The sequence below is a fragment of the Bombus vosnesenskii genome, unplaced genomic scaffold (genome assembly GCF_011952255.1).
Source record: "Bombus vosnesenskii isolate JDL3184/JDL3185 unplaced genomic scaffold, Bvos_JDL3184-5_v1.1 scf7180000013272, whole genome shotgun sequence".
Lineage (NCBI taxonomy): Eukaryota > Metazoa > Arthropoda > Insecta > Hymenoptera > Apidae > Bombus > Bombus vosnesenskii.
The window spans coordinates 7198276-7226173 of record NW_022882930.1 but is presented as its reverse complement, the minus strand read 5'-3'; the positions used below and the strand labels follow the sequence as shown (position 1 = coordinate 7226173).

The following is a 27898-nucleotide window of genomic DNA, read 5'->3' as shown; positions in this document are numbered from 1 at the left end:
TTCTCTTCTTTCTGCTTTTTGCTTTCTTTCTTTTCCCGTTCGTTTTTAGGGAATTCTGGCAGAAAGAATGGGGCGATTCGAATTGTCCTTGGAATACGAGGTGCAATAATTGACGGGTCGAGGGTCCAGCGATGGGAAGTCGTTCAGTGTTTCAGTGTTAAGCGCGTCTTTTGACTTCTAAAGGTATACTCAAAGAATAATCTACCAGCTAATGATATTACCGAATTGATAAATTACAGGATACAGGTTGTAAACTTTTACTTTGCAAATTTGCAATTTGATTGTCAACTTGTTGCTGTTACGTGAGAGTATTTGTCGATATTGGTAACTGAAAGCTTTTAAATGACAGTTTGTGATATTTCTCTAATAACATTAGTTCGATTGTGTAAATAAACATGATTTGAATTGAAAATGGAAAATCTTCAATATGATCATTTTGTGGATGTTCAGTAAGACAAGAAAGGAAAGTGGTTGATTATAGAGATCAGGTGTTAAAGTTAACATTTCGTTTTATGGACAAAGAAAGTGCCTTAGGAATCGAATGATAAAGTCGTCGCTTCACGCGCGAAACCTGTTCTACGTGTAAAGAATCTTTTTGAGGAATCAGGTGTTAAAGTTAAACATTGCGCGTGTGAAATCTGATTTATAGGTAAGAGGAAGTTTTCGAAGAGGAATGGAAAGTTGGATAATATCTATATTTAAGTAGAGCTATATATAAATACAGTGGCCATAACACAATGTTCCATGACTTTTCAATTTGATTTTAAAATAAAGCTCTATCGATAACCAGACAGCGGCCAATATCTCTCCATGGATGAGATGGCCACGAATATCTTGAGAAAGAAAATACTTTTCTTAAAGCAGATAAAACCAGTGAAGTTCCTTTTTCGATATCGACACTGGGGGGAATTCTTACGATCTGTCTATTGTGATAACAAACATCAAAATTGCCTCAACGCGAAAGATCAATAATATACGTGACATCGTATAAAAGCAAGCGTGACAGTACCGTATATTAAATCCAATGGAAACAAAATTTCCTTTTGCGCGATAGAGGAAAGTCCTATAATAATAAATAAGATATACGATTGATTAAATCTACCATCTCTCCTGAGAAAAAGTTACACAAACAGAGGACCACGTATGCATTTGGTATAACGTTTATTAAATATAGAAGATAAACATCATAGCGAAAAATCAGCATCAACATCGAATATATGAAATGAATAATTTGATACGAGAGAAAGTCATTATAAATTCTCTGAAACGATAGAATGAAGTAAATTACAAGATTAATAAATTTCTTCTAGCGATTAAGATATTAACAAATTCGTTAAAAGATTTTATTATAGAAAAGGAATTTACGAAAAGATTAATACGTTTGAAGATTGAGAAATTATATTATAAATCAAATTATAATAAAATGTAAATACCGCCTACTAAATATTTAAGACATAAAGAAGATTACATCATTGTTCCCTAATAAAAGAAATATCTCCATGCTACAAAGTTTATACCTCTTATCTATATAATTCCCCTTTTTACATCTGCAGATAGAGCCTTATAAAGCATGGAAGAGAGGAAGGAGGAAAAAGGGAAAGGTCGGAAACGCGTGGCAGCATTCCGGATACGCAGAGGGAATGTATGCAAATACGAAGGCGGAAGGATTACTTACGTTAAAGCACGGTGGAGCGACAGGAAGAAAAGGGGGTTGGAGAAAGTTTGGAAGGGGCAGAAAAGGGGAAAGAAAGAAGAGCTATTTCCATAAAAATTCCCGATCCCTACCGGATCAATCTCGATATGCATGAAATATTCAAAAACAAAATGATTACAGCCTTAAAAGCGGCGCGATGCACTCGGAAATACCGGATGAAGGCACGGAAGAAAAATAACGAGCGTTGTAGGAAGTAGACGCGAAACAAAAGCATGAATATAAGATGGTTAAAAGGTCCATGAGGGAGAGAAAATATTTTCTCGAATAACATTTTACGATGGGATCATCGACGACGATCATGGGACCGTTTTGACTTTGTGTCCGTTCAACCTAACTTTATGATCGTAATTAGCGTTTGTTGATTTCCCCTTCGTCGATATCGTAAGGGATGAAACCCACCAACGATACTTGTTTTTATTGTAATTCGTATTGGGTAGAAGGAAGTAGAGTGGATAACAAAAAGTTCAGAGCCGAATGTAGTTTTACACTCGTCCATAAAATTAAAGAACCACTAAATTTCGATCGAGAAATTGTCGCTCTTTGAACTGCTATAAATAACTTCGTGAGAAAATATCATACGTGAGTTTATCTGGACTTATTTTAAAGATGAAATCTTTACTTTTCCATCCCTCGATTTTCAAAAGGATTTTCTCATTTTAAAAGATAATTTAGAATCTGATCGATTATTTCCGAATGATAAAAAGTACGAAAATAATAAAATTATTAAAACGCTTCGAACAGAAGGAACAAACAGTAATGATAAAATATCGAACGAAGAAAATACTCGACTTATAGATTACTAGATTTATCGTTTCAAAAAGTACCACCGTAAGCGAAGAAGGACCAAGCGAAAGGAAAATAAGAGAACCGCAGAAAGGCAAGGACACAACATTCGATATTCCCGATTATGGCGTTCAATTTCAGGAAAGCTTCTTAATTGTTTTAATAATAAATAAACGTCCGTTAAATCAACCTTCGGCGTGACCGGTCGCGAACCTTAATTAAATTGTTCCGTCTGTTAATAAATTCCACCCTCTCCATCTCTTTGCATCGCTTCAGTTTGCCTCATTAATATCCCCGATTAATTTGTTTTGACAGGCAAGCTCGCTGCAAACAGCAATCTTAAGAGGGGTCTTGTCGCGAAAAAAGAGATAACCTGGTTCGACGATCGATGAGTTCAGAAAAAAGTCCTTCGACCCTTTTATACCCGCGCCCCCCGCCTACTTACCCCTGATTCAGCCAGGTTGAACGAGAGGCTCGTTGGCTGGCTGCGACACTTTTCGTGTTCTCACGGAGCCGATAAATCTCTTTCTCTCGTCCCGTGAAAACGAGAGTTTGCCGTGGAAATCGAGGGGCGACCAATGAAAGCCGCGAATGTACGCTCGGTGTCTAGAATTTTTCTTTCTATCCTTGTTGCTTCCCTTTCTGACCCTTCTCTTTTGTTCGATGAGGTTTGTTCCGTGTCTGTTCTATTTAAATATTTTTCGTTCCTTTTCGAAAGATTCTAGGTACACTGACGGTGGAAATGATTCAAGTGGATGGATAGGGGGATTGAAATTTTTTATTAGACAAGTGGATTTTCTGAAAAGATAAAAATGTAAATGGGATTAAGTGTTTTATAGATAGGCCGCGCTCTTCGAATATCTTTTCTATTAATCTTTTGAGAGTGTAGCAAAATGTCGAAAAACTCACAATGGGCCATTCAGAAGGTACTTATTTTACTTAGTTTGTAATGTAGGTCCCTCCATTCTCTCTCTCTCTCACTATTATTGACTTCAAACTCACAGTTTCCAAATTTCAGTCGCGAGTTCGTAAATTACGTCAGAAAGAGCAGTTATAAAACTGGTAAAAAATAACTGGAAACGATTACGCGTTCTTTAATTTCTTTTCTTGAACGATTCGAGGACAGGCCGAAAGTTTTAAAATCATCTGGATTTGTGAAATTTTTGAGACCGTCAGAAGCCACGAAAGTTTCGGTAACACATTCAAAGCTTTCAAGATTTGCAGCACTCCGGAGACTTTCGAGCTTCCGTGCCCATCACGGTTCGGATAACATTCGAAATAATTTTAAACTTCACGCTACTCCGATCTGGACGAAACTTTCCGCGAAACTTGTCACGGACCTCTTAGAATGTGTCCGCGGGACAAAACTCCATTTTAAGGAAAAAATGTTTCGACCAAGATAGCTCTACCATCGTGATCCGTTCATTTCTCTGTTTAAAAGTTCTTGACCGCTAATATAGCGGTTTAAGAATAATATCGTTCATTGCTAGCAATTCATCAATTATTTTCTCATATCTTTAGACTTTTTATACTTTCGCTGCCATTAACGCACACGGTGCGTTGCTCTGTTTATCCAATTATATAAAAAAAAAAGAAATGTATAGTGCGTTTGGAATATATATTTATTATGGCTCAAGATAAATATATTTCTAATGCAAAAATAATTCCAGAGACGAAGTCGTACAATGAATATCAATCTTGATAAAATTTGTTCAACTCTGTTTAGTAACAAGCAGGAGCAAGACTGTTATTTTAGTCGAATTAAAAACGAAATAAAATTTATCACCGTCACAATTCTCAAACAAGATCCGCGATCCCTAACTCTGAAGCAACACTCTGAAATTCTTACCATTCTTAAAATAATCCCAGTGATCCGGGCCGATTTTATCGCTCGATAAAACGTTCGATTCCTCTCTGAAGTGGAAGCAACGCACCGTGAAAGTTCCGACGACATTCGTAAGTAACAAGTAACGAGCGACAAGTCAAACGATCGACGATCGGCCCCCGCCCCCGTCTGCTCGGTTACGGAGCACAGAGGAAGGCTGGTAAGGATAAAGAAAAAGTTTGGCAACAGGAAGGAAAATCCCATTCGTCTCGGGCTTCTAGTTCGAGTTCGGAAAAATTCCAGGGTTTCTAATAAAACTTTCACGGCTGCTCCAACTAAAAATAAAGTCTTCGAGTTCCGATAGTTAAATTCGAGATTATCAGCGACAGATAACGGGGTGAAATGAAATATACTTGGAGGGAATGGCGCGTGCGCAGGTGGATTACGTCTAAAGTCTTCGTCGCACCTTAGTCTGTCGAGCTTCGAATTAATTACCGTGGTCCAATTAATCAACGTCGTTTCATCGGGTGCGTTCAAATCTAGATGTAACCCCGCATCCACCATCCCTAAACGATGATATCATTGAATGGCTGATTTTCCACGCGGTCAGGATTCCCTAGCGAGTACTCGCTTTGTTCGTTAAAGGAAATCGATCGAGGTAATTGGTTCTGTTTTACGAGCAAACGATATGAAGTCTCGTGCTCGCGTTCGCTACCTCTTAGAATTATCCAGCCGTTTGCTTAGTTTTCGTAAGATGTACATTGATTTGTTTGAAAAGTTATGGATATTGAGATATGTATAACTTTATGTGCTAACTAGATTGGCTGCGTAGTAGTGACACACGTATATGAATATGAGTGTGGAAGTATGTGTGCAAGCGGCGTCTCGAAAAACAGATGAATGTAACTGTTCCGTTGGCAGTTTGGTATGGAAGATGGCGAGACAAAGAAAGTGCTGAGACGCGTGCAAATGTATATCGACGAAGATCCTGGAAATCGTTTATTAAATGTTAGAATTTAATCTTGAAGTTAAGATTAATAATCTGTGGAAGACACAATGTTTATGTTGAAATAATATTGTGTGATATTTATTAGACAAAATTACAAAACCAAATGTATTTGGAATATAAGTGAATGTTATGGATTGTTGACAGTTGGCCAGTTACTCTCAGACTGACTGTACGTAGTGACCCATGGTCCCTTAAAAGATTTTGTACCCCACTCTCTATACAGTAGTGAGTATGACCTGTGTAAGTGTCCTGTTCAAATGCCTGTGTAGGTGTTTGTATAAGATTAATATCGTTGTATTCCAAGATTAAGTAAATCTATAACTATTTTAATTTGAATTCTAAATGTAAGCTCAGTGTTCCTTTACTTTTATTTCGGCAATTAAGATCCACAATTCTCAACAATGGAAGTAGCGGGATTTCAGAAAAATGTTAGGTCAATTTGTTTCCATAGATTCATATTTGACTATGCTGTAACATATGATTTTCTCCGACGACTTCTGTCACGTAATGTTACTTCTTATTCCGTGACTTTTATGACGTAAAGTTTTCTTTTAGAAGAGTATTCTCTTTTGTCAATATGTTCATTCACGTAGCTATGAGAGTTACACGCTTCTAGTATTAGTACAGCTACATACTAATACTTGTACGACTACTGAATTTCTACAATTTGATAAAATTTCAATATTGTTACTACAAATTAATACGACTGAAGTAGGCGTATACTTATGAGCGTACATTGGATATGTTTTAGATGATACTTAAGCTTGAAAAGGTTGTTGAAATTCGATTAAGTTTTGCGGGTTTTATGGAAACTATGCGACATCTTCTATTCTGCTTGGATATATGTGTTTTATCGAATGGCTATTGTTGGATTAGATCGGTTGGACATTATATCTGGGGTTTTCTTTGGCGAAGAAAAGAAATTATCTTTTATTGCAGTTTTTTGTTGTAACAGAAGAATTGACATTTCGTCTGAATCCCCTAGGAACGTATTAATCTTCCATAGAAATTCCAGAAACGTTTTCCACTTGCCTTAAAACCATCCAAACAATCAAAGCTAAAGCTATTCGAATCTGATACTCGAAATACGTAGATAGTACGGTAACTCGAAAATGATGCATCGGTCATCAAAAACACAATATCGTCAGACACAGCCACACATGTTCGTGTAGTTCGCAGAAGATACAAATTTCTGACACAGGACACGCGATAGATCTCGTATCTTCAACCGAATCATCATCCTAAATCCGAAACGCGATCGTAGCTTTTCACTCGGAGAACAGCGTGCATCCACGCAACAATCTATACACGTAACTTTTCAAATTGAAATTTCCATGTAAAAGCCTGGATACGCGAGTCATTTCTACAGCGGAAAAAAACTCGCTTCGAAAATTAGATACGAGTTGCAAGCCCGTGACGAAAACAGAGAAAAAAGAACAGATACAAAACAAAATGAAAAAAAAAGATAGCAAGATAAAAAATAAAATTGTAGGCAGGGATGGACGGGGGACAAAAGCGCGAAAAGGGATAAAACGCCGCAGAGAGGCAATTACGAGTAACGGCCGGAATTACGAGCAATTCGAAAAGCTGTATACAAACAACGGGAACGAGCTTTCGAAGCTTACACGCATCGCGACCGATAACGATATCGGCCGGTTCGCAATTCGCGACGCCGCGCCGGTCCCGCCGTACAACAGACCGATTTACACACCGTCGCTGTCGCTGTTGTAAATTCGTTAATTAACTAAGGTAATTGCACCTGTAGCCCGGTAATGCATTCACCCAGCAACCCCTGAATACGCTCGAACACGTATCATACGGAGCCAGAAACAGCCGATCCGACGAGTTCAATTTGAATATAAGCAGTTCACTCGTTGTCGACTGCTTCGCTAGAAGCTCTCTTCCCATTCTATAAGAATTTCGTTTTCCAACTGCTATCCAGAGATGACAGTGTTTAGAAGTAAGCGCTGAGTTACGATTATTTTTGAAGAAATTTTTAACGTTATAGTGTAGGATTTTTTTATTCATTTAGAATGCATTAAACAGGAAACGATGGTTATTTAATGTGAACTAAATACAGTAATGTGCTATAACTAAGACAACTAAATAGTTAATTCACAACTCTCGTCACCACGGTTCCAACGCTCTCTTTCACCCTCCTTGACATCGCTGACCGCACTCTGATTTCTCAACTAACTACTGCCTGTTCATCGCCCAGCGTGATTCGGCTAAATTTCCTGCGGGGCCCAAATCCGACCGCCAGTATGCAGAACGTAAATAGAGCGACAAGCGGGAATTCGTTGTTTATCGCCTTCGATTTATTGTAAAGAAAAGATTATTTAGTTCTGAAATGGAGAAAGCGATAAGCTTTCCAGTTAGAGTATTCCGTGGGATCTCATGGCAGATATCTCAGATCTTCCATTTAGTCGAGAAGCACACTTGTGAGACGTACATCAGCGATTGTTTCATCCTCAAAATGTTCGGTAAACAGTGTGAAAATATATTTGAAAGCGAGGAGAGTAGTGATGATGGAGTCTACAACTATTGTTCGAAGTGCCCAAAATCACGCCAAATGTGTTTGGAATGTTTTAGCAAATACCATGCGATATAGAATTATGTAATATATTATCCAGAATATAAATGAATAAAAAGTATGGTACAATGTGTTTTTCCTATATATAATATCCTATATTTAATTAAGTCGAATAAGAAGAGCGTCGCCCATACTTTGGTGACGGGTCCCCCACGAGAATATACCCATCACATAGATACGCGTGACGTGGCGACGAACGTGTTAAGCATCCTTTTGTCTTTTCCCATAGTCCCACCACGTACGTGTTCCGCAACCGTCCGTGGCCTTTTTTCCGCGTAACTATTCGACTGTAGGTCCGACGACACATTGATAGGCCTGTCGGCACTTAGGCTTTCTCGCAATATTGTTTATGGTTCACCCGATATTTCTTAGACAATCTGTCCACGATATTACAATAGCAATGTTCGAATCTGATCAAAAGTAGTGATATTAACGAGAGAGATAGATGGCTTCGATATTTGTAAATGAACGATGAGCGACTATAAAGGAAGACACAGCGTCGTCGTTGTATGAAGCAAGACGATGCACTGCACGTCGGAGCATCTCCTTCGTAAAGTTTCACTTTCCTAAGTGGCTAATGGATTAACGCGTTATAAGCGCCCAAAATATAATCAAACTGGTTTATAGGTTGTCCGAAAAGTTTCTTTCGTTTCATAAGGGGATAATAGATGAAAAATAAATTCTGTTTTGTATTATTTTATTGAATTGGGTATGATCCATTTCGTTCTATTTCTATTATTACATTCGTGCATGATTCAATAAATTAATATAAAACAAAAAACATTGCGCGTCTATTATTTTCTTATGAAACGAAAGAAGCTTTTCGAACAAGCTAATACGTTAGAGTTTTGTAACTTTGCAAGCATATGCAATTTATATAAAGAACGTAACGTAGAAAATTTCCATTTACTAAAATTCGAAAATTTTCGGAGCGAGTTTGAATTTAATTCGAAAAAAGAAGGGGGTGCGCATGAATGAGTGATAAGGTCGAGATTATACAGAGGTAAAAGTTTGCTGCAAAGAGATTTTCTTCTGCTTAAGGAGGGTCCTAATTACTTCTACTTTGGTCCTTAAAAGAACGGAATTCCATCCTCAACAGGGAATTAAATAGAATTTACCTCTTCTTCCCTGTGAACCGAGAGCGCAAAGTGTTGCTTCGCTTATCAACCGTTCCACTAAACACGAAAACAGTACAAAAGCTGCAACAACTTCGCGGCTGTCGAACGAATCAACGAAGCCCACGTCCCCGTGAATTAAATTACTTCACTCGAAGGGATCTCTTCGACCATTTTCGCGTCCAATTAAACGCAAAAACTTCGAAAGGGGAGACAGATGTCTCTAACTAAATTCTACTTCTCTCCCTTAACGGGGAACTCGCACGATCGTGCTCGCTGTGTTTCTTTTTTTCCATTTTCTCGATCGAACGAACGAACGAACGAAAAGGAAAACGAGTCGGTGGAAACCGCGGCAGCCATAAAAGAAAATTTACAGCGGCAGCGTACGAAGTTGAAGAAGAAAATATCGATCGTAAAGTTAGAGATGGGAGGGGAAAGCCGGTCAAAATGGGTCGTGAATTATTAATTAATAGAGCGATGCTAAGAAACGTGCCGCAAACTTCCGACGAAGAAAGGGAAGCGAACAGCAGGGAATTCAGTTCTTCCAAGTTTCGATGAAAAATAGACTCGCCAGGCGATTAATCGTCGGATTGATCGCGCCAACTACCCAACCTTCGTCTCTGTATTGAATTCTTCGGCCTCGAATTTCCCGCTCAACTTTTATCGACGTCCAAATGGTGTCGGATCACGAACCGAACGAAAATCGGCCAAGAATCGTTTCGTTTCACCTTTGTTAGGCAGTGTTTCAACGTTTAATGCCCCGATCGTTGCAACAATTGTTAAATGGGTGGAAAAAGAATAGGGTTAGGTCTAAGTTTGGAAATGGCACCGTTTCAGTTAAGTTCGTGTTGCGTGCGAGGAAACGAAAATTAGCGGGTTCAAAGTAACAAAAATGAAAGAGTCCAAGTTGATATCGATTGGTATAGATACGTGATATATATTACTATGGCGCTGTGGAGAAAGAATAAAGAGAAAGACAAAAGAAAAGAGAAAAAAGAGAACGTTTTATTCGGAACTTGCTAGTGGGCTCATTAGTAAAACAACTTAACACACCAGTGTCTTAGATATTGAAACAGTTGTCGGATAAAAGTTGTATAAGCAGGAAAATAAAAATAATCGGACAAGTATTTTTGAGAATTGTTTTCGGTGGAAACTGCTTTAATTTAGTGAATGTATTATGCAAGAAACGATGAAATAGCTAGGCAAAGGAATGCGGGTCTGATTGGTTATTTCTGATAGAGTCGATGCAATCATACGAATCAGCACGCATATTGATCGCAAGTTTCATACATACAAATAGAAGCATATAGCGACCCGTATGTTAAATATTATTATTTAGAATAAAGTTCTCTTTTTCCTAATAGAAAAGAATTGACTGTAAATTTTCTTCGCGAAATGAAATATCTCGAACTATTGTCTCATAAATGTTCGCTAAAAATCCTCGCTATTTCATCATCTATCGCGTCAGACATTTTTTCCTTCCTGTTTTCGCCGCAGGCTCGTTAATTTTCACGCGAGAGAAAACGGAAAGCGAGCGTAATATACGCGTATAAATTTTGGGAAAGCTTGCTAGGCAAGGCAGATGGCGCGCAAGCTTCGAAAAAGGCAAGAAAAAAGCTAGCGAATCGGCGAAGAAAAGAGAGGCTGGTGAAACAGACCTTTTCTTTTCTCTTGTTCCTTCCTACGTATTTTCCGGATGGAAACGGCGGCGCTAGTCGACTCGCGTCGAGAGGATAGCTGGAATTAAAGAAGCGGAATAAACATGCAAATGCCCGGCCACTTTCCATCTTTATCAGTGGTCGGAGGATGCGGTTGTGCTGACTTAAGGCTCGACAAAGTTCTCGTCAGTGGAGGAAAGTAGAACGAAGCCGACCGTGGCCGGATCAGTCAGAGATTTTTAAATATACTCGATCCGCGCCGGTGTTTTCGAGTGACGCGAGATAGAAGAGAGATAACGATACTTCGGAGGGGAAGATTAAGAGAGAATTATTCAGCTCAGAGAGATCAGCTGCGCGATGATCGGATGAAAGATGCGAATTGAAGAAATGGGATTTTTAAGTAGACATTCTTCGTTTCTTAGATGTTTACTGTTGACTTTGGACAATTGGTTCGTTCAGATTCCATTAATCTCTCATAACTGAGATTTTGTTTTCTCGCAAGGCAAGAAATTGTAATTCGCGTCTTATTTTATACGTTAATCCCTAAATGCATTATTTTTTCAAATATGCACAAATTTTATATAATAATAATAATGTAATAATATAACTGTGAAATCTATTTCAAGTTTCTTGTACCTTCCAGTTGAAAAGAGAGTTTAGCGATACATAACAAACAATTATTTTAAAAACGCAATAAATTATTTGGTGTATCGATCGTATGCCATTTCTATAATTTTCGTTACACAATATAACAATTGTTCGCTACGTTAAGAAATATAGCATCTTAAACATTCAATAAGTAAATAACTTTAAATATATGAGAACCTCTGCCCATACAAACATTGCAAATAATCCATAGATATCGCTAGAAATAAAAATATATCCAAGTACCTTGAAGTTTTCAAAATTTCCTGCATTCCGTCGACGATAGCCGAGATTATCTACAAACGTAAAACGATCCGAGAACGATATCAATGTTTCGTGGGTTTTGGCTGTTCGTCGCCAGGGAAAATCGTTTCACCGAGCTCTGATCCCTGTGAAACGAAACAGGCTGTAACGAGAATGTGGAAGGCGTTTCCGGTGGCCGGTCGGTGGCCGTGCCAGTTCCCGCGGTTATTTCGGTGGTCCGCGAAATTACACGAGAAAATATTTCGGCCGTCGAACCAGGAATCGCAAGGACGTGGTGCGCGGAAGGGCCGCAGGGGAGCGAGAGCCTGGTCCGTGCGCAAAGATTAAATGAAATTATTTAAATGCCGTAATTTAACATCCTGCCTGGCCGGACCGGGCTTCGCAGGTGTTGAACATGCATGTATGCATAGAATACGTTTCCGGAAAACCAACTCTCCTGGTGCCGGTTCATCCAGCAGCCGGCTGGATTGCACGCATACATTACCACCGCTCGAGAGGGCAAATATGCACCCGCGCAGATTTCAAACCGGTCGGCAAACGACTTTTCTAAGTTCGTCTTGTTTCTCATGTTTTTTTTTTCTGTTTCCGTATTTCTGATGAATTAATACGACCAAGTGTTTGAAACGAAGAGATAAGGAAATAAGTTTGGTACGGTTTCTTGTTTGATGCGGTTTGATAAGATTAGTTGACAATGGTGAAAAGGAAGGAACAATGTTATGTTTCATGAACAATGATATGTTTCAGGATTTTTCTTTGTGTTTTCTTGGATGCATAAACAATTGACAATGAGAATATTACGGAATGTATTTTCGATTGACTTGTTTTAAAATCTTTACCTGATAATGCGAGGAGTATAATTCACTATATATTTCAGTAATTTTTGAAATGTTCACATCTAAATCGATCATCTATATTTATAGGTCTGTACGTTCTATTTGGACGAGTAGTATTTGATACGATTTTTGTGTATTTGTTGTTGAAGAAATTGAGAAGATGATACGGCTGGTAGAGTGGAGTAACCTGGTACGTGGTCAGAATAGTCGAAGTATGTCCAGAAAGATGGTAGAGGATTATTTGAAATGATCTTAAATACATAGCGTTTGTTGGTTAAGTGGAACAAGCCAATGCATGATCAGGCTATTAAATAGAAGTGTTATTCTTTATTGGGGCCATTGTTGTTTCTTTTATGATTACTGACTTCTTTCTTTCATTCTGCTATCTAATGTAAACAAGTGTATTTTAATTAACAATCTTTTTGGTTTTTTAATTTCGAACGAGCAAAATAATAATTTATCATGTTTGACGTTCATACCATTGACAATGTTAATTTTTCATACGCAAAACCCAGTTCTGAATGTTAATGAAACATGAATAGATATACAGATGTGCAACACACGTCGAAGAAACGTCAACGGAACTGAAATTTACGCGTCTCTCTGCCGCAAAGGTATTCTATTTTCGCAAAGTACTTACGCGAATTCCATGAAACCTTCCACAGAAAACACATAATTCTTACTTTTAAAAAGTAATGTCGCCCCCTAAAATAACATTCTACTGCAGCAATCTGATCGAATGAACCCAGCATCTTAGTCTCCGAATCGAATTAGAAAATACGTTCCGTTCAGATTCGCGAGATTATTCGAAAACGTTCACCTTACTTCATACATTCCGGCTACGAATATTCCCGGTTGCTCGAATATTCATTCGTTTCTATTATTCATAGACTCGTCCTACTTTCTCGTTTTTCGCAACTCTTGATGCATCTAGCTGTGGGAAAATACTACGAGGCCGTCTCGAAGGCAACTGCGATTCGTCCTCTTCGTCTTCGAACGGTGAACGCGATGTCTATCGGATGCTGGTGAAGTATGAAAACATTATGTTCTTTCTATAAAAACGTCAGATAGAATGTTTCGTTTATTCAATGACGAGTTATCATTCAATAATTGACTGTTGAGGTTATTAGATGTACAAACAGAGAAACACGTGGATAAATTGTAAAGTAGAAAATATATTTTAATGCAGAAGTGTAAGTACAAGTAGGAATATAATTTGAGCTGGTCCAGATCCTCACGCTAGCAGTGTTGCCGTATAACTGAAAACCCCGAGGCCATCGTCGCCTGTCTACTGTCTATGGTCTGCCTTCGTCCCAGTCTATTGTCTATACGCTGTCGATAGCTTCAGTGCTTGAGGAAACTAAAAAGACCAGATGTAGAGTTTTCTTAGAAGTGGTGACCACTTCAACATTGACAAAGATCAAATTTTTTTCCACGGTCCAAAAACAGTCCCGTTTCGAAAAAATAAGTGATTCGTGTATATTCTCTTATGACAATTTACACAGATGTGAATTCCCCTTCTAAAGTAATATCTTTACGTTCGGCGATTCACGGAAACAAGAACGCTCTATGTCACTTCATAATGCAACCATAATTCGCGGATTAAAGTACGCTTAATTGAGCAGGTTCGCGATCGCATTAAAGATATGGTAATGAATTCGATTATTTATCAGCGGAACGTCGACAAAGCTAAGCGGAACTGCGGTCAGTCTTCATTGTGTTTGTTGAATTACAGAAATTCTCCACATTCTGCCGCGAAACGACGTTTTGGTGTGCATATTTCGCGTAATATTGTCACGGTCACTAGTATTCGTAGCGTCATGGGATAAATCTTGCTAGAAGGGGTATTTATCTTTCATGGTTACAGATGACCATAATGCCGATTGTTACGAATTATAAACAAAAAAAGAGAATGGACAGATAGAAATCACAAAAAGGAAATTGATCAACGCCATTTGTGTCAACAGGTTCATTTTTGAAGAATTAAATAAGGAAAAAAAAGGTTCATCGTATATATTCTGATATAAGTATATGTATATATGAGCATAATCATATGTGTATAAGTATAATTTAATTTCCCTGATACATAAAATCACACGACAACGATATAAATATCGCGTCAACCGAATTGTTCTCGAGTTCGTTAAAAATACGCAACAGTCGATACATTTCAGAACTTACTTGAGAAACGAATTATTTATTTATCTGTGACGTTGTTGCTTTCCAAAGGAGATTATCCAGGAACTGCGCGGACGAAAGGCCTAATGTCACCACAGCGATGGAATACGCGGCATAAAACATTCATAATGCCGCGATCGTAGGAGAAAAGAATAGATGCTGCACAACCGCTGTCAAATGTCATTGAAATGTTAACCTGATCTCACAATTCTCACAATTCCCTTTAAGATATTGATACATTCTTACAGAAGCCATATGAAATTCCTTACTTACAGTTCTTTATATTTTTGAAAATTCTCTCGCGGATACTAAAATACACATCAACGGTTCAAAAATATAACGGTATATACGTCATTTACACGGAGAACTTCAAACTAGGACGAACTGTCATCCGTAGAAATGTTCGTTTCGCAATTCTTACAATTTTTAAAATCGATATTAGAGTTTATTAATTTTCAAAGTTTTGTTCCAGTCACTTCTCTCCAAACAAACGCGATTCGTTGAAAAATTCAATCGGTCGAAAATTCTCATACGTCTCCGAGCTTTATTGTCAGAATAGAATAGAAATTAACGCGACACCGCGATTAAAATTTATTAATCCGCGAACAGCGAGACGACGACTGGCAGTGTTATCGTACCGTCGCTCAGGCAATCTTGTCATCGAAACCAGGCCAACGCAAATTTATCTGTTTCGTTGGATAACAGGGATGCGATTGTTGCCTTTCATTCGGATTTATAAAATAAACCACGGCCGCTTCCACTTTCAATGCGGACCTGGTTTTCACCTTAACGAAGCCCGTTTCATAAAGAGCTCGCTTAATAAGTTCCAAAAGGCCGCCTACGAGCTTAGATGTTCGTGGTTCGTCGCTTTGGAATAACTTGAAAATGGGGAAAAAACACAGAAGGAAAATAAAAGGGAAAAAGAAAAAATTCATTTTCGGTGAATAAGGGTAGTGACACGAACCAAACGATCTGCCATTATGATGGTAAAATTTCATTTTGTTCCAAGGATCTCCTCTTCTTCTGTTTCTTCTTATTTTGAAGGGATATTGTAACGCGAAGTAACGACAGGTCAACTGAAAATCATTCAGGTAAACCATGTAGATCATCGAATGAACTAACAAGCGTAAAAACAGGGATGAATATTTTGATTAATCGATCGATTGCAAAAATTTGATTAACCACTGCGATATACTAAAATATATATTCACAATAATATGCACAATTACTGATTCAACTCCAGATTGTTATTTAATTATTTAATTATTAATTTTAGATTATTAATTATTTAAAATTATTAATTTTAGGTAATTAGTTGTAGATTGTTACAGCAAGCAAATCAATTTGGGTAAATGAATTCCAAAGCGTTCTGACTGATGTTTGTTTGAATTTTAAGAGATTTTTGACGCGGTTTATTAATATTTTTTATCAATGCTGATATAACATTATTATTATTATTATTGAAATAATGCTTTCATGGAATTCTTATCGTATTTTCTAATTCATCGTTTTACAGTATTTTACGACTATATCGTTTGAATCGTTTCATAGACTGAAGAGAAATGTATCGTTTGTTATCTGGAACTTCAACTACTTTGTAACGGTTAATACAATTTTATGATAATAATCTTTTGCGATAACAATAGAATTCAGCGTCGAAACTGTAAGTCGATCTGTAGCGTCTACCACGTGTAATTATCAAAATCTGTCAAAAATATATATTTAAGGTCTGAGAAAATATTAATTACGTTTATCACGTTAATTCCACGTGGTAGATAAAAAAGCGATGAAATCGAAGAGAACGTATAACGCGTGGCCTCGTACTGAATCACCACGCGACGATATTGGAATAGATGAAAAAGTGAAAATTACGAGCTACTACGACGTTATTTATGTGCAATTATCTTTATTTACTTCACGCTCTTCGTATAATGTTCGTTTGATTCAATAAAGAGATTGGAGATTCCTATCCTTTTCCCTTGCTTTGATTATTTACCGTAAATTTTCATATTGATAGACATTTAATAGATATTAATATATTACAATCTACAACGAAATTATTACTACATTATTTTATTTTAATATTAAACACTTTGATATTAATTAAGAAGTTGTTTGAGGCCAGCATTCCTAGTACCTGTTCCAAATATCCTATAAATCCTTGTAGGATTTGCACTTTGGTATTTCAACGTTTCGCTTGAAAGTGGCCATTTGTGTGGATTCATTTGCAAACGGAAGGATTGTTCTATCGAGGTTCGTCAAGGTCAACCGTACTCTCCACGTCAAGTAGCTACGGAAAATTCGATGAAAGGAATCCGCCTCTGCGACGACCCTTTGTGTCGGATTGCCTTGTCGAACGCACGACTTCAAGTCTGGGTCAAAGGGCAGCCCTGTTAGCCTTGTACGACCCTGCGGTGAACACAGAACTGATTTCGACACGACAGCGAATTCAGACACAATGGTAGATACCTCGCTTTCTTTTCGTGAAACGTCAATGAAACAAACGAGAAGGATAGATATATTCGTTTCTGTTTTACGCGGTTTTTTAGAGTCCTCGACCTACTATCCCATCGACCTCCTTCATCAATGAATGTAAAGGGTGTGATGAAATACGTACTACCTTGAAATCACTCGAAATTACAGATATTTTTCACTGTGAAATTTTATCGGGGTTTTTCTCTCCCTCCGAATATATGTATTTGTGTGCATCGATGTTACGACCAAAATTGATTGTATCGATATTCACTTTGGAAATTGCAACTTTTCAATTTTTGTTTCACAGCTTTGAATTTAATTAGTTTCGATGCAATTCTTTTTCGCGGATGTAGTATGCTTTTTCACAGATTTGTTGAAAAATTGATTCTTGACTCGAATTTTTATTTCCGATGAATAGGATAAAATTCGGGCGATAGAAGTGATCGAACATTTCCGAAATTTTATGTAAAAGTATCGGTTCAAACAATGTATTTATTGTGAGTTTAAGTTTATACTGCTCTACACAAATAACGAGCTGAAAATCAAACTGGTGTGAGTCCAGATTTTCAAAATTTGACTTTAATCACGTTCATCTCAACTTGAAAAATACCATCCTTCATCTTTATAATAAATTAAATTATACCTTTATAACGATATAAGCGATACGTTCTCGCGACAAAGAAATACAGTGGATAATTTATAATAATTATTGAGATATGTATAATTTTGTGTCTTGGACTGGGTTAAATACGTAGTAGAGATACTTGCATGTGGGTGTCAGTGTGTGGCGTTTCGAAAACAGATGAATGTAAACTATTCAGTGGGTTAACAGTCGAGTATAGAAGAAAGTGCTGAGACGCGTGCAAGTGTGTATCGATGAATATCTTAGAAATCGTCCATAAAATAAACATATGACTATTCTAATATTAATTCCAAGTATAAATTTAGTGTTCCTATAACATTATTTCGGCTATCAAGATCCACAATTCTCAACAATAATAAATATAAAAGTCTTTATTTTGTGAAAACTAGACTGACTTACATCGCTATAATTCTCAACTCTTCAAACGCGTAGTCAAACACTAACAACAATGTTTCAAGATAAACGTGTCCCTAGTTCTCAAAGCCATTGGCGTTTAGTGAGAGATTCTTAATTAACTCCCTTATGCTCGCGGATTAAGCAAGATATGCTCTCTCTGGTGCACCGTCTGAGCATTTTAACAAGTGTATCATTAAGTCCCTTACTGGCATACGTCATAGTGTAAATGAAGGCAGTCTCGTCTCGCGGTAGAAATTTCATTTTCACTTCGAAATAGTACTTCCAAGGGCCGGAAAAGTGCTCTTCAAATGTTGCACAAGGCTTGCCAACGGTTACCAGTTGCGTATCAACGCGAAACACGCGACCACGATGGGGGCCGACTTAATCCCAAGCCACCTGGAGGAGTTTCATAGCATTGAAAATTTTTCATTCCCCAGCGCATTCCACGTCGAATATCTGTCCGGGAGTTCGTTTGTCATTCTCCTTTTTCGCGCTTTCTCAAAAAATTCTTCTGTATTTCCAAGCTCTGTCATATATCCTGATACTTGAAAAAAATGTTTTATTTGGTATTAAAAAATCTTAATATTTAGCGGGTCTATTTTTAACTTCGTTGTTGCTGTGTTTTGTTATTTAAAGTCGCATCATTTGTCAGGATTACTGTCTTCTGCTATATTCTTTTATTATACTTTCAACTCATGTTGTATTATACTTGTTATTTCAAAATGTTTTATACAACGCGTACAATATACATACATATATATATAAAAGTTTTCTATGATGAGTGTTGAAATAGGTTTCGTGAGCCATTTTACATCCAACGTTGTATCCACTGAGTACACGCAGCGAAGAGAAACGACGAAGTAGAGTCTACATATGGCGATATTTTTCTCCACAGTCGGGATGAAATCAAAGATATGTTGAACGTATAGATAGACGAGCGTAAGATGGTACAGGTATATATCTACGGAGGGAGTCCGTTATTGGTTGTAAAAACGGCCGAACCATCTGTCCGCAATATGAGACCTCGGTGCACCCTAAAAATCTACTCCTGAGCCATCAATGACGGTAATAAGTCACACAGAGTCCCCTGCTCTGATCTTGTAGTGGTCTGATCGTGCCTGCCAGTGAAATTCAATGACAGAATCCAGCGGTATGGATTCTTTGTTTCTCGAGGCAAACATTGTAGACGACAGTTGTCCGGGCTCAAGAAAGACGATAGCGGGGGACAAACCGAATTTTCTGAGCCTGGAAAATTTAATAGTCGAGGACCTACTGTAGGCAGAGGGAGTAGTTGGGTAAGTTGGGTCTCTAGCAAACATAAGCGCCAATATCTTAGAAGAGCTAGTCCAAAGAACCCTATCAACAATATTTTTTGAAACGAATTACATCCACCCACCCAAGAACTACTTCTCAATCGAACTTGAGAATTACAAAACAATCTTTCCATGCTTGCAGGAAATTGAATTTCTTCCTAATGACTTGACTTAACACTTACCATTCGAGCGATATATTGATTTTTATTGAACCAACAAAATGGAGTTCTGCAAAGTTTGATTGAACAGCATAAAGCTTCACCGCAAGCGAAATGAACGCTAGCTTCAAGCACAAAAAATATAATATTCCAAAACCAGGAGAAAGAACAGCAAATAAGTAGAAGCGTAAATCAGGTTGCATTTGTGCCAGAATTCTCACTTTAGCCATACTTTGAAGTATCAGAGCGCGAATGAAAGCTCTAAATATATATATATATATATATACACAGTGAGACGAAGGTCGAACGTGAGAAAGTTCACGCGATAAAAAGGAATTCGACCGAGAAGCGAAGCGAAAATTTTGCGGAAAGGGGCAGGTCGAGGCTTTATAGGAACCGTGCCTTAACCCAGGTTATACGGCACTGTATCTCTTGTGGCAGCTGGCTCACATGGCGGAACAACACTAAACTCGAGGCTCTCGTGCCTCGCACGACCCTATCGGGTGGCCGTCTTATTTTTAATAAAAACTCGGCGGCGCGGCGAGATTAAAAAATTCGTGCCGGCGCCACGAGCCACTCGATGGCGTCGTAACTTAAAATTAAGAAAATTAGGGGACCTTCGCGTTGCCACCAACCCCATATATCACGGAAACTGATCAATTTTTCTTGTCTCCGACAACTTAAATCCCGAAACCTTCTTGTTACCTCGAGAATGATCGAAATTAGGTATGGATTAATTGGATGATGAATTTTTAACAACGCACAAGTGGATTATATTACCTGTGTTGTATGTTAATGAACAAGCGAGTCGAATAATTTATTTCTCTGCAGTAGAATTTTGAAAATAATTTGAAGACACATAAAGGGCAAAGCATAATATTTAGCTTATAAAAATAGAAGATGCTACAGTTCATGTGCAAACTTTGAATTACCAACATATATACATCGAATTATTCGGAAGTTCATACATGATAAAGATAAGAGAGGAAGACAAACTTTCACATAAAAAGAAATTGAAACAAAGAAAATAAGTATGTAAGCTTCTGCATAGAAACAAAACGTCGATTTATCGTAACATAGCTTCTTAATATAGTCCCGGAGGTATCAGCTCGTCAGAGAACTTTTTCAATATTAGCCTTACCGTAGACAACCGGAGAAAGAGTGATTTTTAACGCGGAATCTTTCCGATATCTCATTATTCCGTCGAGTTCTCGAAAGACCGGAACGTTGCTCGACGAACTTGACGCAATCGATTGTGAAATCCTCGAATATTAATGGAAATTAATTCGTGCCGATTAATTTCTCTTTCTGAGCAGCCCGGTATCGGTATCGATTCGCAATTACACAGGCGATTACTTTATCCGGCAACTCGGAAAATTGATGGAAATTCCTTTGGAAATCAGATCTTCCAAAATCAAGAGAGTCAGCGCGATGTAATATTAGTTACTGGGAGGAGGGGAGGGGGGGGGGCGGGGAAATTCTCATCAAAGAGATACTACATTTCCTTTTTACTTCCATTTTACTCGTTACTTATGAAAATTAACTATATCGTGATATTTGTTTAACGCGAAGATTAAAAATAAGGATATATTTATATCGTTTAAATCTTTGGTCTTAATATTTTGAGATCTTATGAGTTTGCACTCTGGAAGTCTTTCCCTGTTAGTTGAATTACCGACGGATTTAGGTGGATTAAAGACTTACCTGAAATTCCGTCGTAGGTCCACCATTCGTCCCAACTGGCCTCGGATTCTGTAAAGCAATGAAACACAACTATTATCGAAGTGTTTGGAACTCGGCAACACGCTATGTATTACTTAACTGTTATGTACGATCCATTTATATACAACAAATAATAGAATACTAGAATAATATATTGATGTTCTAATTGGAAAATAACAAACCTGATTTGTTATTTGTTAAACTTGTTATTAGAATAGCGATGATATTGAAATTAAAAATATAAATTAATAGATTTGTATATCCGAAACGTGAGAAAGGATATATTTTACGTTGTACAGTGAATTAATGCATGGTATTTGCCAGTTTCTTAACCCGTATATCTTTAGAAACTTCTGCTACACCGGTGAGAACTTTAAAGTTCCATCAAGCAACGAAGAGCATCGATCAATTGAACTTAGCGTCGAGAAATGATCGATCAATCGATTGATAATAGTGATTCAGAATTGAAACTGAAGCATGCGATCAACAGTAAGACTGTAACTCCTGAAACGAGATATGTTCTTTCAAAAGTTTCTTTCAAGGAATTATACAGCTATGTAATAATTCTATGTTACTTCGTTACAAGCTGACATTGACGTACTACGTTTCAGTTTATTATCTTTTTCAATTAATTTACATATACAATTAGATTCTTACTTCTTCAAAACTGTGATTGTAGAAAAAAATTGCAAGGGTTCGGTCGTGAATTTGTCAATATTTCATGAAATTTGAAGAAACTGATGCGTTTGTGATACTGTGATAACAATATATTTGTTGAAGCCCGGGAAATTTTTCAATGTCTCTACGTTCACGCAAAACTTAAATATAAGGAAAGGAAGCCAGGTCACAGTTTCAAAACTCCGTAAAACATTTAATCTCTGGGCTCGATAATCACAGAAAAAGCACCATAAAACCAGACTAACCAGCGTCCGTTTTCGAAGCCTATGAAATTTCAAACGCCTTCTGAGAAAGCAACATAGGATTCCTAAACGTAACAGCACGAGATCGTTAATTCCATCGTAAAAACCTTCTTCAAATTTCCATTCAAAAAACAGAAAAAAGTGCCCGATACTCTTCGCATCCAACCATATACACTCCATACAGAGAAAAGAAAAACAAAAAAGAAAAAAAAAGAAATGCTGGAAATCTGCAAACGCGATGAGAGATCGGATCGGAAACGGTAATCGTTAAATCGCTTAAAATTCAGCGAGCGAGAGTGTCTCGTCTCGGAGCACTCAACGTCCTCATAATTGAATTCTCATTCCACGAGGAACACTTTATCTTCCGCATTACCGCGTCCCTTTCCATATTCATTACTTTTTCCGCCTCGAAACAGCCGGCCGGTGCTGTCGGGAGCCAGGGCTCGTCGTTTTTTCTATATGCAAATCATCCGGCGTTCCATCCGTGGCGAACGTTTTAATGCCCTAAGCGTATCGAATAGTTCGAGATTCTCCCTCGAACAATTATTGCTTGGAGCTCCGGTTTTCTAGTCGACCCTCGTCCACGTGCGCACGTCAAACCTTCTCTCTTCTCCTCCATCGTTTCTCTTCGCTCTATTACTCTATGTCCTTCTCCAACATTCTCTCTATCTAGCTTTCCGCTCTTGCCACCACAGTCGTCAGACTCTCGGCCTGACCAAAGCGCGACTCATTCCACTTCCGACGGTGACCCATATTCGATTATCTGGATGCATGCCATCCAACCCCGCACGGGCAAACTAATTGCCTCAAATTGGAAAACTTTCTCGGCCTGTCCTGATCTCCGCCCTCTCCTCTCGCCATTGTCAATCTCCCATGCTTCTCTGTACCGTGTCCTATCTCGATGCGAGCCATGATCGTTTCACATCCTTGTTCTCTTAATTCGCGATAGAGTTCATCGAGTTTGTTACGGATACAGTGCGGATAATTACGCAAATTTATATTTTTACGAATGTAATTGAAAAAAACTGAACGCAGACGTAAATTTGTTTTACCTGCTAAATATCGTAACAAATACTACGGTAAAGCTATCTCATACGTTTTTGCGTATTATGTGCACTCTGTGCATTTCCCAACGAACGCTACGAAGGTATTATATGCACCAACAAATTTTCTGCTACAAAAAGTGTTTGATGGCAAGAAAATGAAACCGTAATTCATCAATAAATATATAACTCTTCATCGATAAATCTTGGAAATAAATTATTTTCACCAATGAGAAAACAAGTGCGCTTGAACAATTTTCCATTGAGTTCTGTTTTTTCAATTAGTTCCTAAAATAAAGGAAACGTCGTGTCGTTCCTTTAAACGATCGAATGGTCAAAGGTTCGAAAAATAAGAGTTCGTATAGTGCCAGGACAAAAAAGAAAGTTATTTAATTGCGTCGAATTGCGCAACGAGGGACGAACCGCTTTTGCCGTCGTTTACGTAGCAGCGTAACGAGCGCTGTTAAACATCGAAGGAGAAATGAACCGTGGTCCGTTTGGCGGAAGGCAAGAAGGAACCGCTTGTCGATGAAACGTTTCTACAGAATGCACAGACTAGACGGTTGGCGCGTGTACGAGGACGCGAGCAACCAAAGGGAGAAGAAGTAAAACGAAAGGACGAAGAATTTAAACGAAACAGCGGAACGAGGATGGCTTCTTTTCTATTTCGCGCGCGGTAATTTCACTTTAATTATGCTTTTTACATCTTCGCAAAACCTGTTTGCAATTTCCTCCTCGGCTACCGTTTCAAAATATTTCTCGTATGTTCCGAAGATCGAACTCGAAACTTTCCTTTTTTCAGTTTTTCATTCTCTTCTCTTTTATTATCCAGCTGAATTGACTTTATAGTAACTGTTAACATGTTCAGCCTGTCATTCTGTCATGAATAGTCGAATTTAATTTAATCTAGTCTAATTATACTATAATATCTTCGATTTTTTCCACACTATTTCTGATATAGAACGTTTCGTGAAATGGACGTTTTAGGAAACAGCGAAGCTAGTTTTAAATTATCGATATGATGTTTAAAATTTCTGAAATAGGTTCGAAAGATACCCGTATGTTTATTAATTGGTTTTGAAACATGAATGCGAAAGTATATTGCAAGTAATATATTGTTAACTTACTGAAATTTAATAATTACGTATTTAAATAACATTTTAACAGTTTGTAATCTTAGATATTCCAGTTACGATTTTATATTAGCTCTTGCAAGACTTGCTCGAGGGCAGAATTAATTTTAGATTGAAGCAAGATCGAATTAATTTCTTACTAACTATCGCAAAGGCTTAGTTCATGCAATATTGCACTACTGTGAACTTCTATCGCAAGTGGCCTGGGACAGCGCTTCGGGGAATTCGAAGTGTATTATCCCATAGAAATAAGTTTAGTATCCAGTTTCTACCAGGTCTAAGTATTATCTCTTGCCTATCTCTCACGTCAACTATTTTATTTGAAAAACCACTTTCTCAAAAATTGCACTACCAAATTACTCCATCGATACTCCATATATCATATTACCAGTAACTTAGAATATCATGTTAATATTGCACACATTAATAGAAATGAATAGCGATAGGAAAACTAAAAATACTATAATATTCGAAATGTTGAACAAAGTCAAACTTTCTCATGTTCGTCATAAATTCCTTCGCGCGATGTAAATTTTATAACAGTACCTATTTCTTAATAAGAGAAAATAATACAGAACTCCATAAAACGATAATTACTGTGAGAAACGCAAACTCAGAAAAGTAAACACTGTGTAAGATTTCAACAAGTTTCGCACGTAATATATTCATAAACATTTCCGATAGTAAGTGTTCGAATACTTTCGCGAGTCGCTGTACCTTCTGGACTAAAATCCTGCACATCAAACATTCAAAAACCTAAATTGTACCGTGCTCGATAAACAGCCATCCCACTATTCCACGATTCGTTTTCCACTTTCCATGCTCCTCCTGCTCCCCCATGTCACTCCTTCCTCAAGCAATTGTAACAGCAACCGTGTCGTCGTCCAATTTTCAGCGAGCGAATCCCGGGCTCCATCGACTCCATCGAAAGGAAACGTAAATACGCTTAAAAGTCACTCGAACGAACCGAGGATGGAAAGCCTGGAAAGCAGGTTAATCGCGTGGCCTCGGGCCTTCACGGGACTTCCGACGTCGTTCGTGTATCTCTTCCGGCATTCGGTCCGCGTAGCAAATCTCGACGAAAATAAGCGCCTACGGAAGGATGAGCGAGGGCTCGAGAGAGAAGGAATTAATAATTTCCGCGCCGCGGAGGATCGTCAGCGCGACCCCAACTCTCCAGTCGCGCCGTTATAATTATGGTTAACCGAAATTTCTATATTCAACGACGGCCAACCGAGTGGAGGAGCCGCGTAACTGCCTGGGACCTGGAGACGTTGTTAACTTTAATGGCGAAATTATGGTCGGATTAAACGGGGCTCGCTCCCAGCCCAAATAGCTGCCGAGACCTACGTTTTCGCACTTTCTCACCAACAATCAACGTTCCACCGCAAATAACACTTTTTGTTGTCCCGCGGACCCTCGCACGAGTAGCTCGGTATTTGCGACTTTTAACAAAGCAAAGTAATGATAATACTTCTTCGTATCTCTGAGCGCTTTACATTCACGACAAATATAAGATTTTCGACCGAACATGTAAGGCAATAAGAATTAGAAGAATATAAGATCACATAAGTAGAATAGTTACTTACTGGTCAAACGCGTTATTCTTAACTGTCTATTCGCAGCAAATGTAACTATCCTAAGATTTTTAGTCAAAGATGCAAGCCAATAACAAGAATTAAGACGCTGTAAGATCAAATAAGTAGAATAATCGTATACTGATTAGACACGTTACTCTTTTATTCGATTATCAAAATACATGAGACGTATCCTATTCTAAACAATTACCCTAAAACGAAGTATGTTAAAAGTGTTGACAAAAAATCTAGAACTAAAAAATGGCTGAGAAATTACATCCGTATCACAGGCCCGGTTGAAAAGTAACTATTTCTAACGCCCTGACACACTTTTTATTAAAACCAATTCCATGACAGCACGCGAGATCAAGTTTCTGCTCGTCTCACACCTTTCCTCGCCCTTCGTCACCAGCAGTAAAGAGGTTTATTAGCCGCGTGGCACTCGCTTCTTCCCGTAACTTCCGTGCCCGGTTTTAGCGCTTCCCGCTGTCTGTTTTTAACACCGTAGGTGCTCTCGCTCAGCGGCATTGTAATTCCAGTATTATTCGTTCAGCCACGATAAGAAAGGTAATTGCGAAATTGCCACACCTGTTGTCACATTCTAGCCTAGTGTGTTCAAGTGTTGGTTAATGGGAACAGCAAGACACTTTGCCGACTGTGTGGAACGACGCTCTTCACTCTCATTTGACGGATATTTTCCGACATATCATGAGAAGAGTAGTTTCTATTGGAAGTTAGTTCGTTGGTGTTTGACGGATAAATTGTTCAAATCGTTGAAATTGTTGAGAGAGGTCTATTATCGGATAACTAGATTTCAATATTTTAAGCATGAAATTATTCTTTTGGATCAGATTGTCGAATATCTTTTGATAACTGTTGGGTTGCTACGTAGCAATAGATATCGGTTTTCAGATAAATGATTTCAAAAATTATATTGTAATTTGTTTCAAGAATGTAAATTTTTTATGAAAGCAACAATCGTCTTGACCCTTCTTTTTTATTGAGAACGATATTACAAAATTGTTGTTTAACGTTCTTGTTGTTTCGATCACAATTTTAACGGGATTATATTCGTAAAGAAAAATGAGTCAGAGAGTGGCGTTTTGAAAGAAATAAATTACATAAAGAACACGAGAGGCAAAAACTGACGGCGTGTACTCCTTAGAAAAGTGCTGGCTTTTCCACAAAATCGTGAACATCGGCTAATTATTTCGGTGCTTGAAATTCGAGAATGTAACCGCAACTTCGAGAAGCGGAAACACGCAACTGGGCAAACTAACGCATCGAACCTGTTAACTAGAGGTTTCGTTTCAACTCGGCCCGTTCGTGCGTTCGATCGCGTGACTTTTCCACGTTTTAACCGCTGAATCGTTGAAGTAGCTTCGCCGCTAGGGCTGTTTCATCAATACTACCAATGATAATAACGTATCTACCAGCAATAATTACGGTCAGAACAGAACATTCTCCGCAACATATCGAAAAGATACTGTGATTTCGTTGTCGATGAAATTGTCGTTGAAATATCAAGGTAACTTCTGTCTCCTTTGCCTCCTTTCCATTTTTTTATCGGCGCTGTATCGCAGTCATAAAGCGGAGATTTCTACGCATGAATCGTGGAAGAAATTGCCTGTGTAACTCGAAGTTATTGTGCCCACGGGGTTTCCTTGACTTTAGAGAACTTTACCTAGCGGATGTAGGTCAGTATGTATGTACTAGTTTCATCAACAGATTGTGACGGTAATGAATGAACGAATGAAGCATTGAAGATTTTGGAGATTTAAAAAACCAAAGCGACTGATCGAGTAATTTACGAAGGATATCGAAAAGTTTTGCGAATAATTTGTAGATTATAGATATATGTGTTAAATATATGGTACACTTATACTGTACGCGTGAAAGTG

General features: G+C 38.1%; 1 protein-coding gene across 1 annotated transcript in view; it reads right to left on the bottom strand.

Moving 5' to 3' along the window:
* The window catches only part of LOC117231381 (carbonic anhydrase-related protein 10-like), a gene marked incomplete at its 3' end in the record, with an annotated part of 173543 nt that overhangs the window by 30236 nt on the left and 115409 nt on the right, over nt 1-27898 (bottom strand). Inside the window, exon 2 of the mRNA XM_033489770.1 lies at nt 21307-21354. Within this exon, the coding sequence (XP_033345661.1) occupies nt 21307-21354 (48 nt within the window). The remainder of the gene's footprint in view (nt 1-21306; nt 21355-27898) is intronic.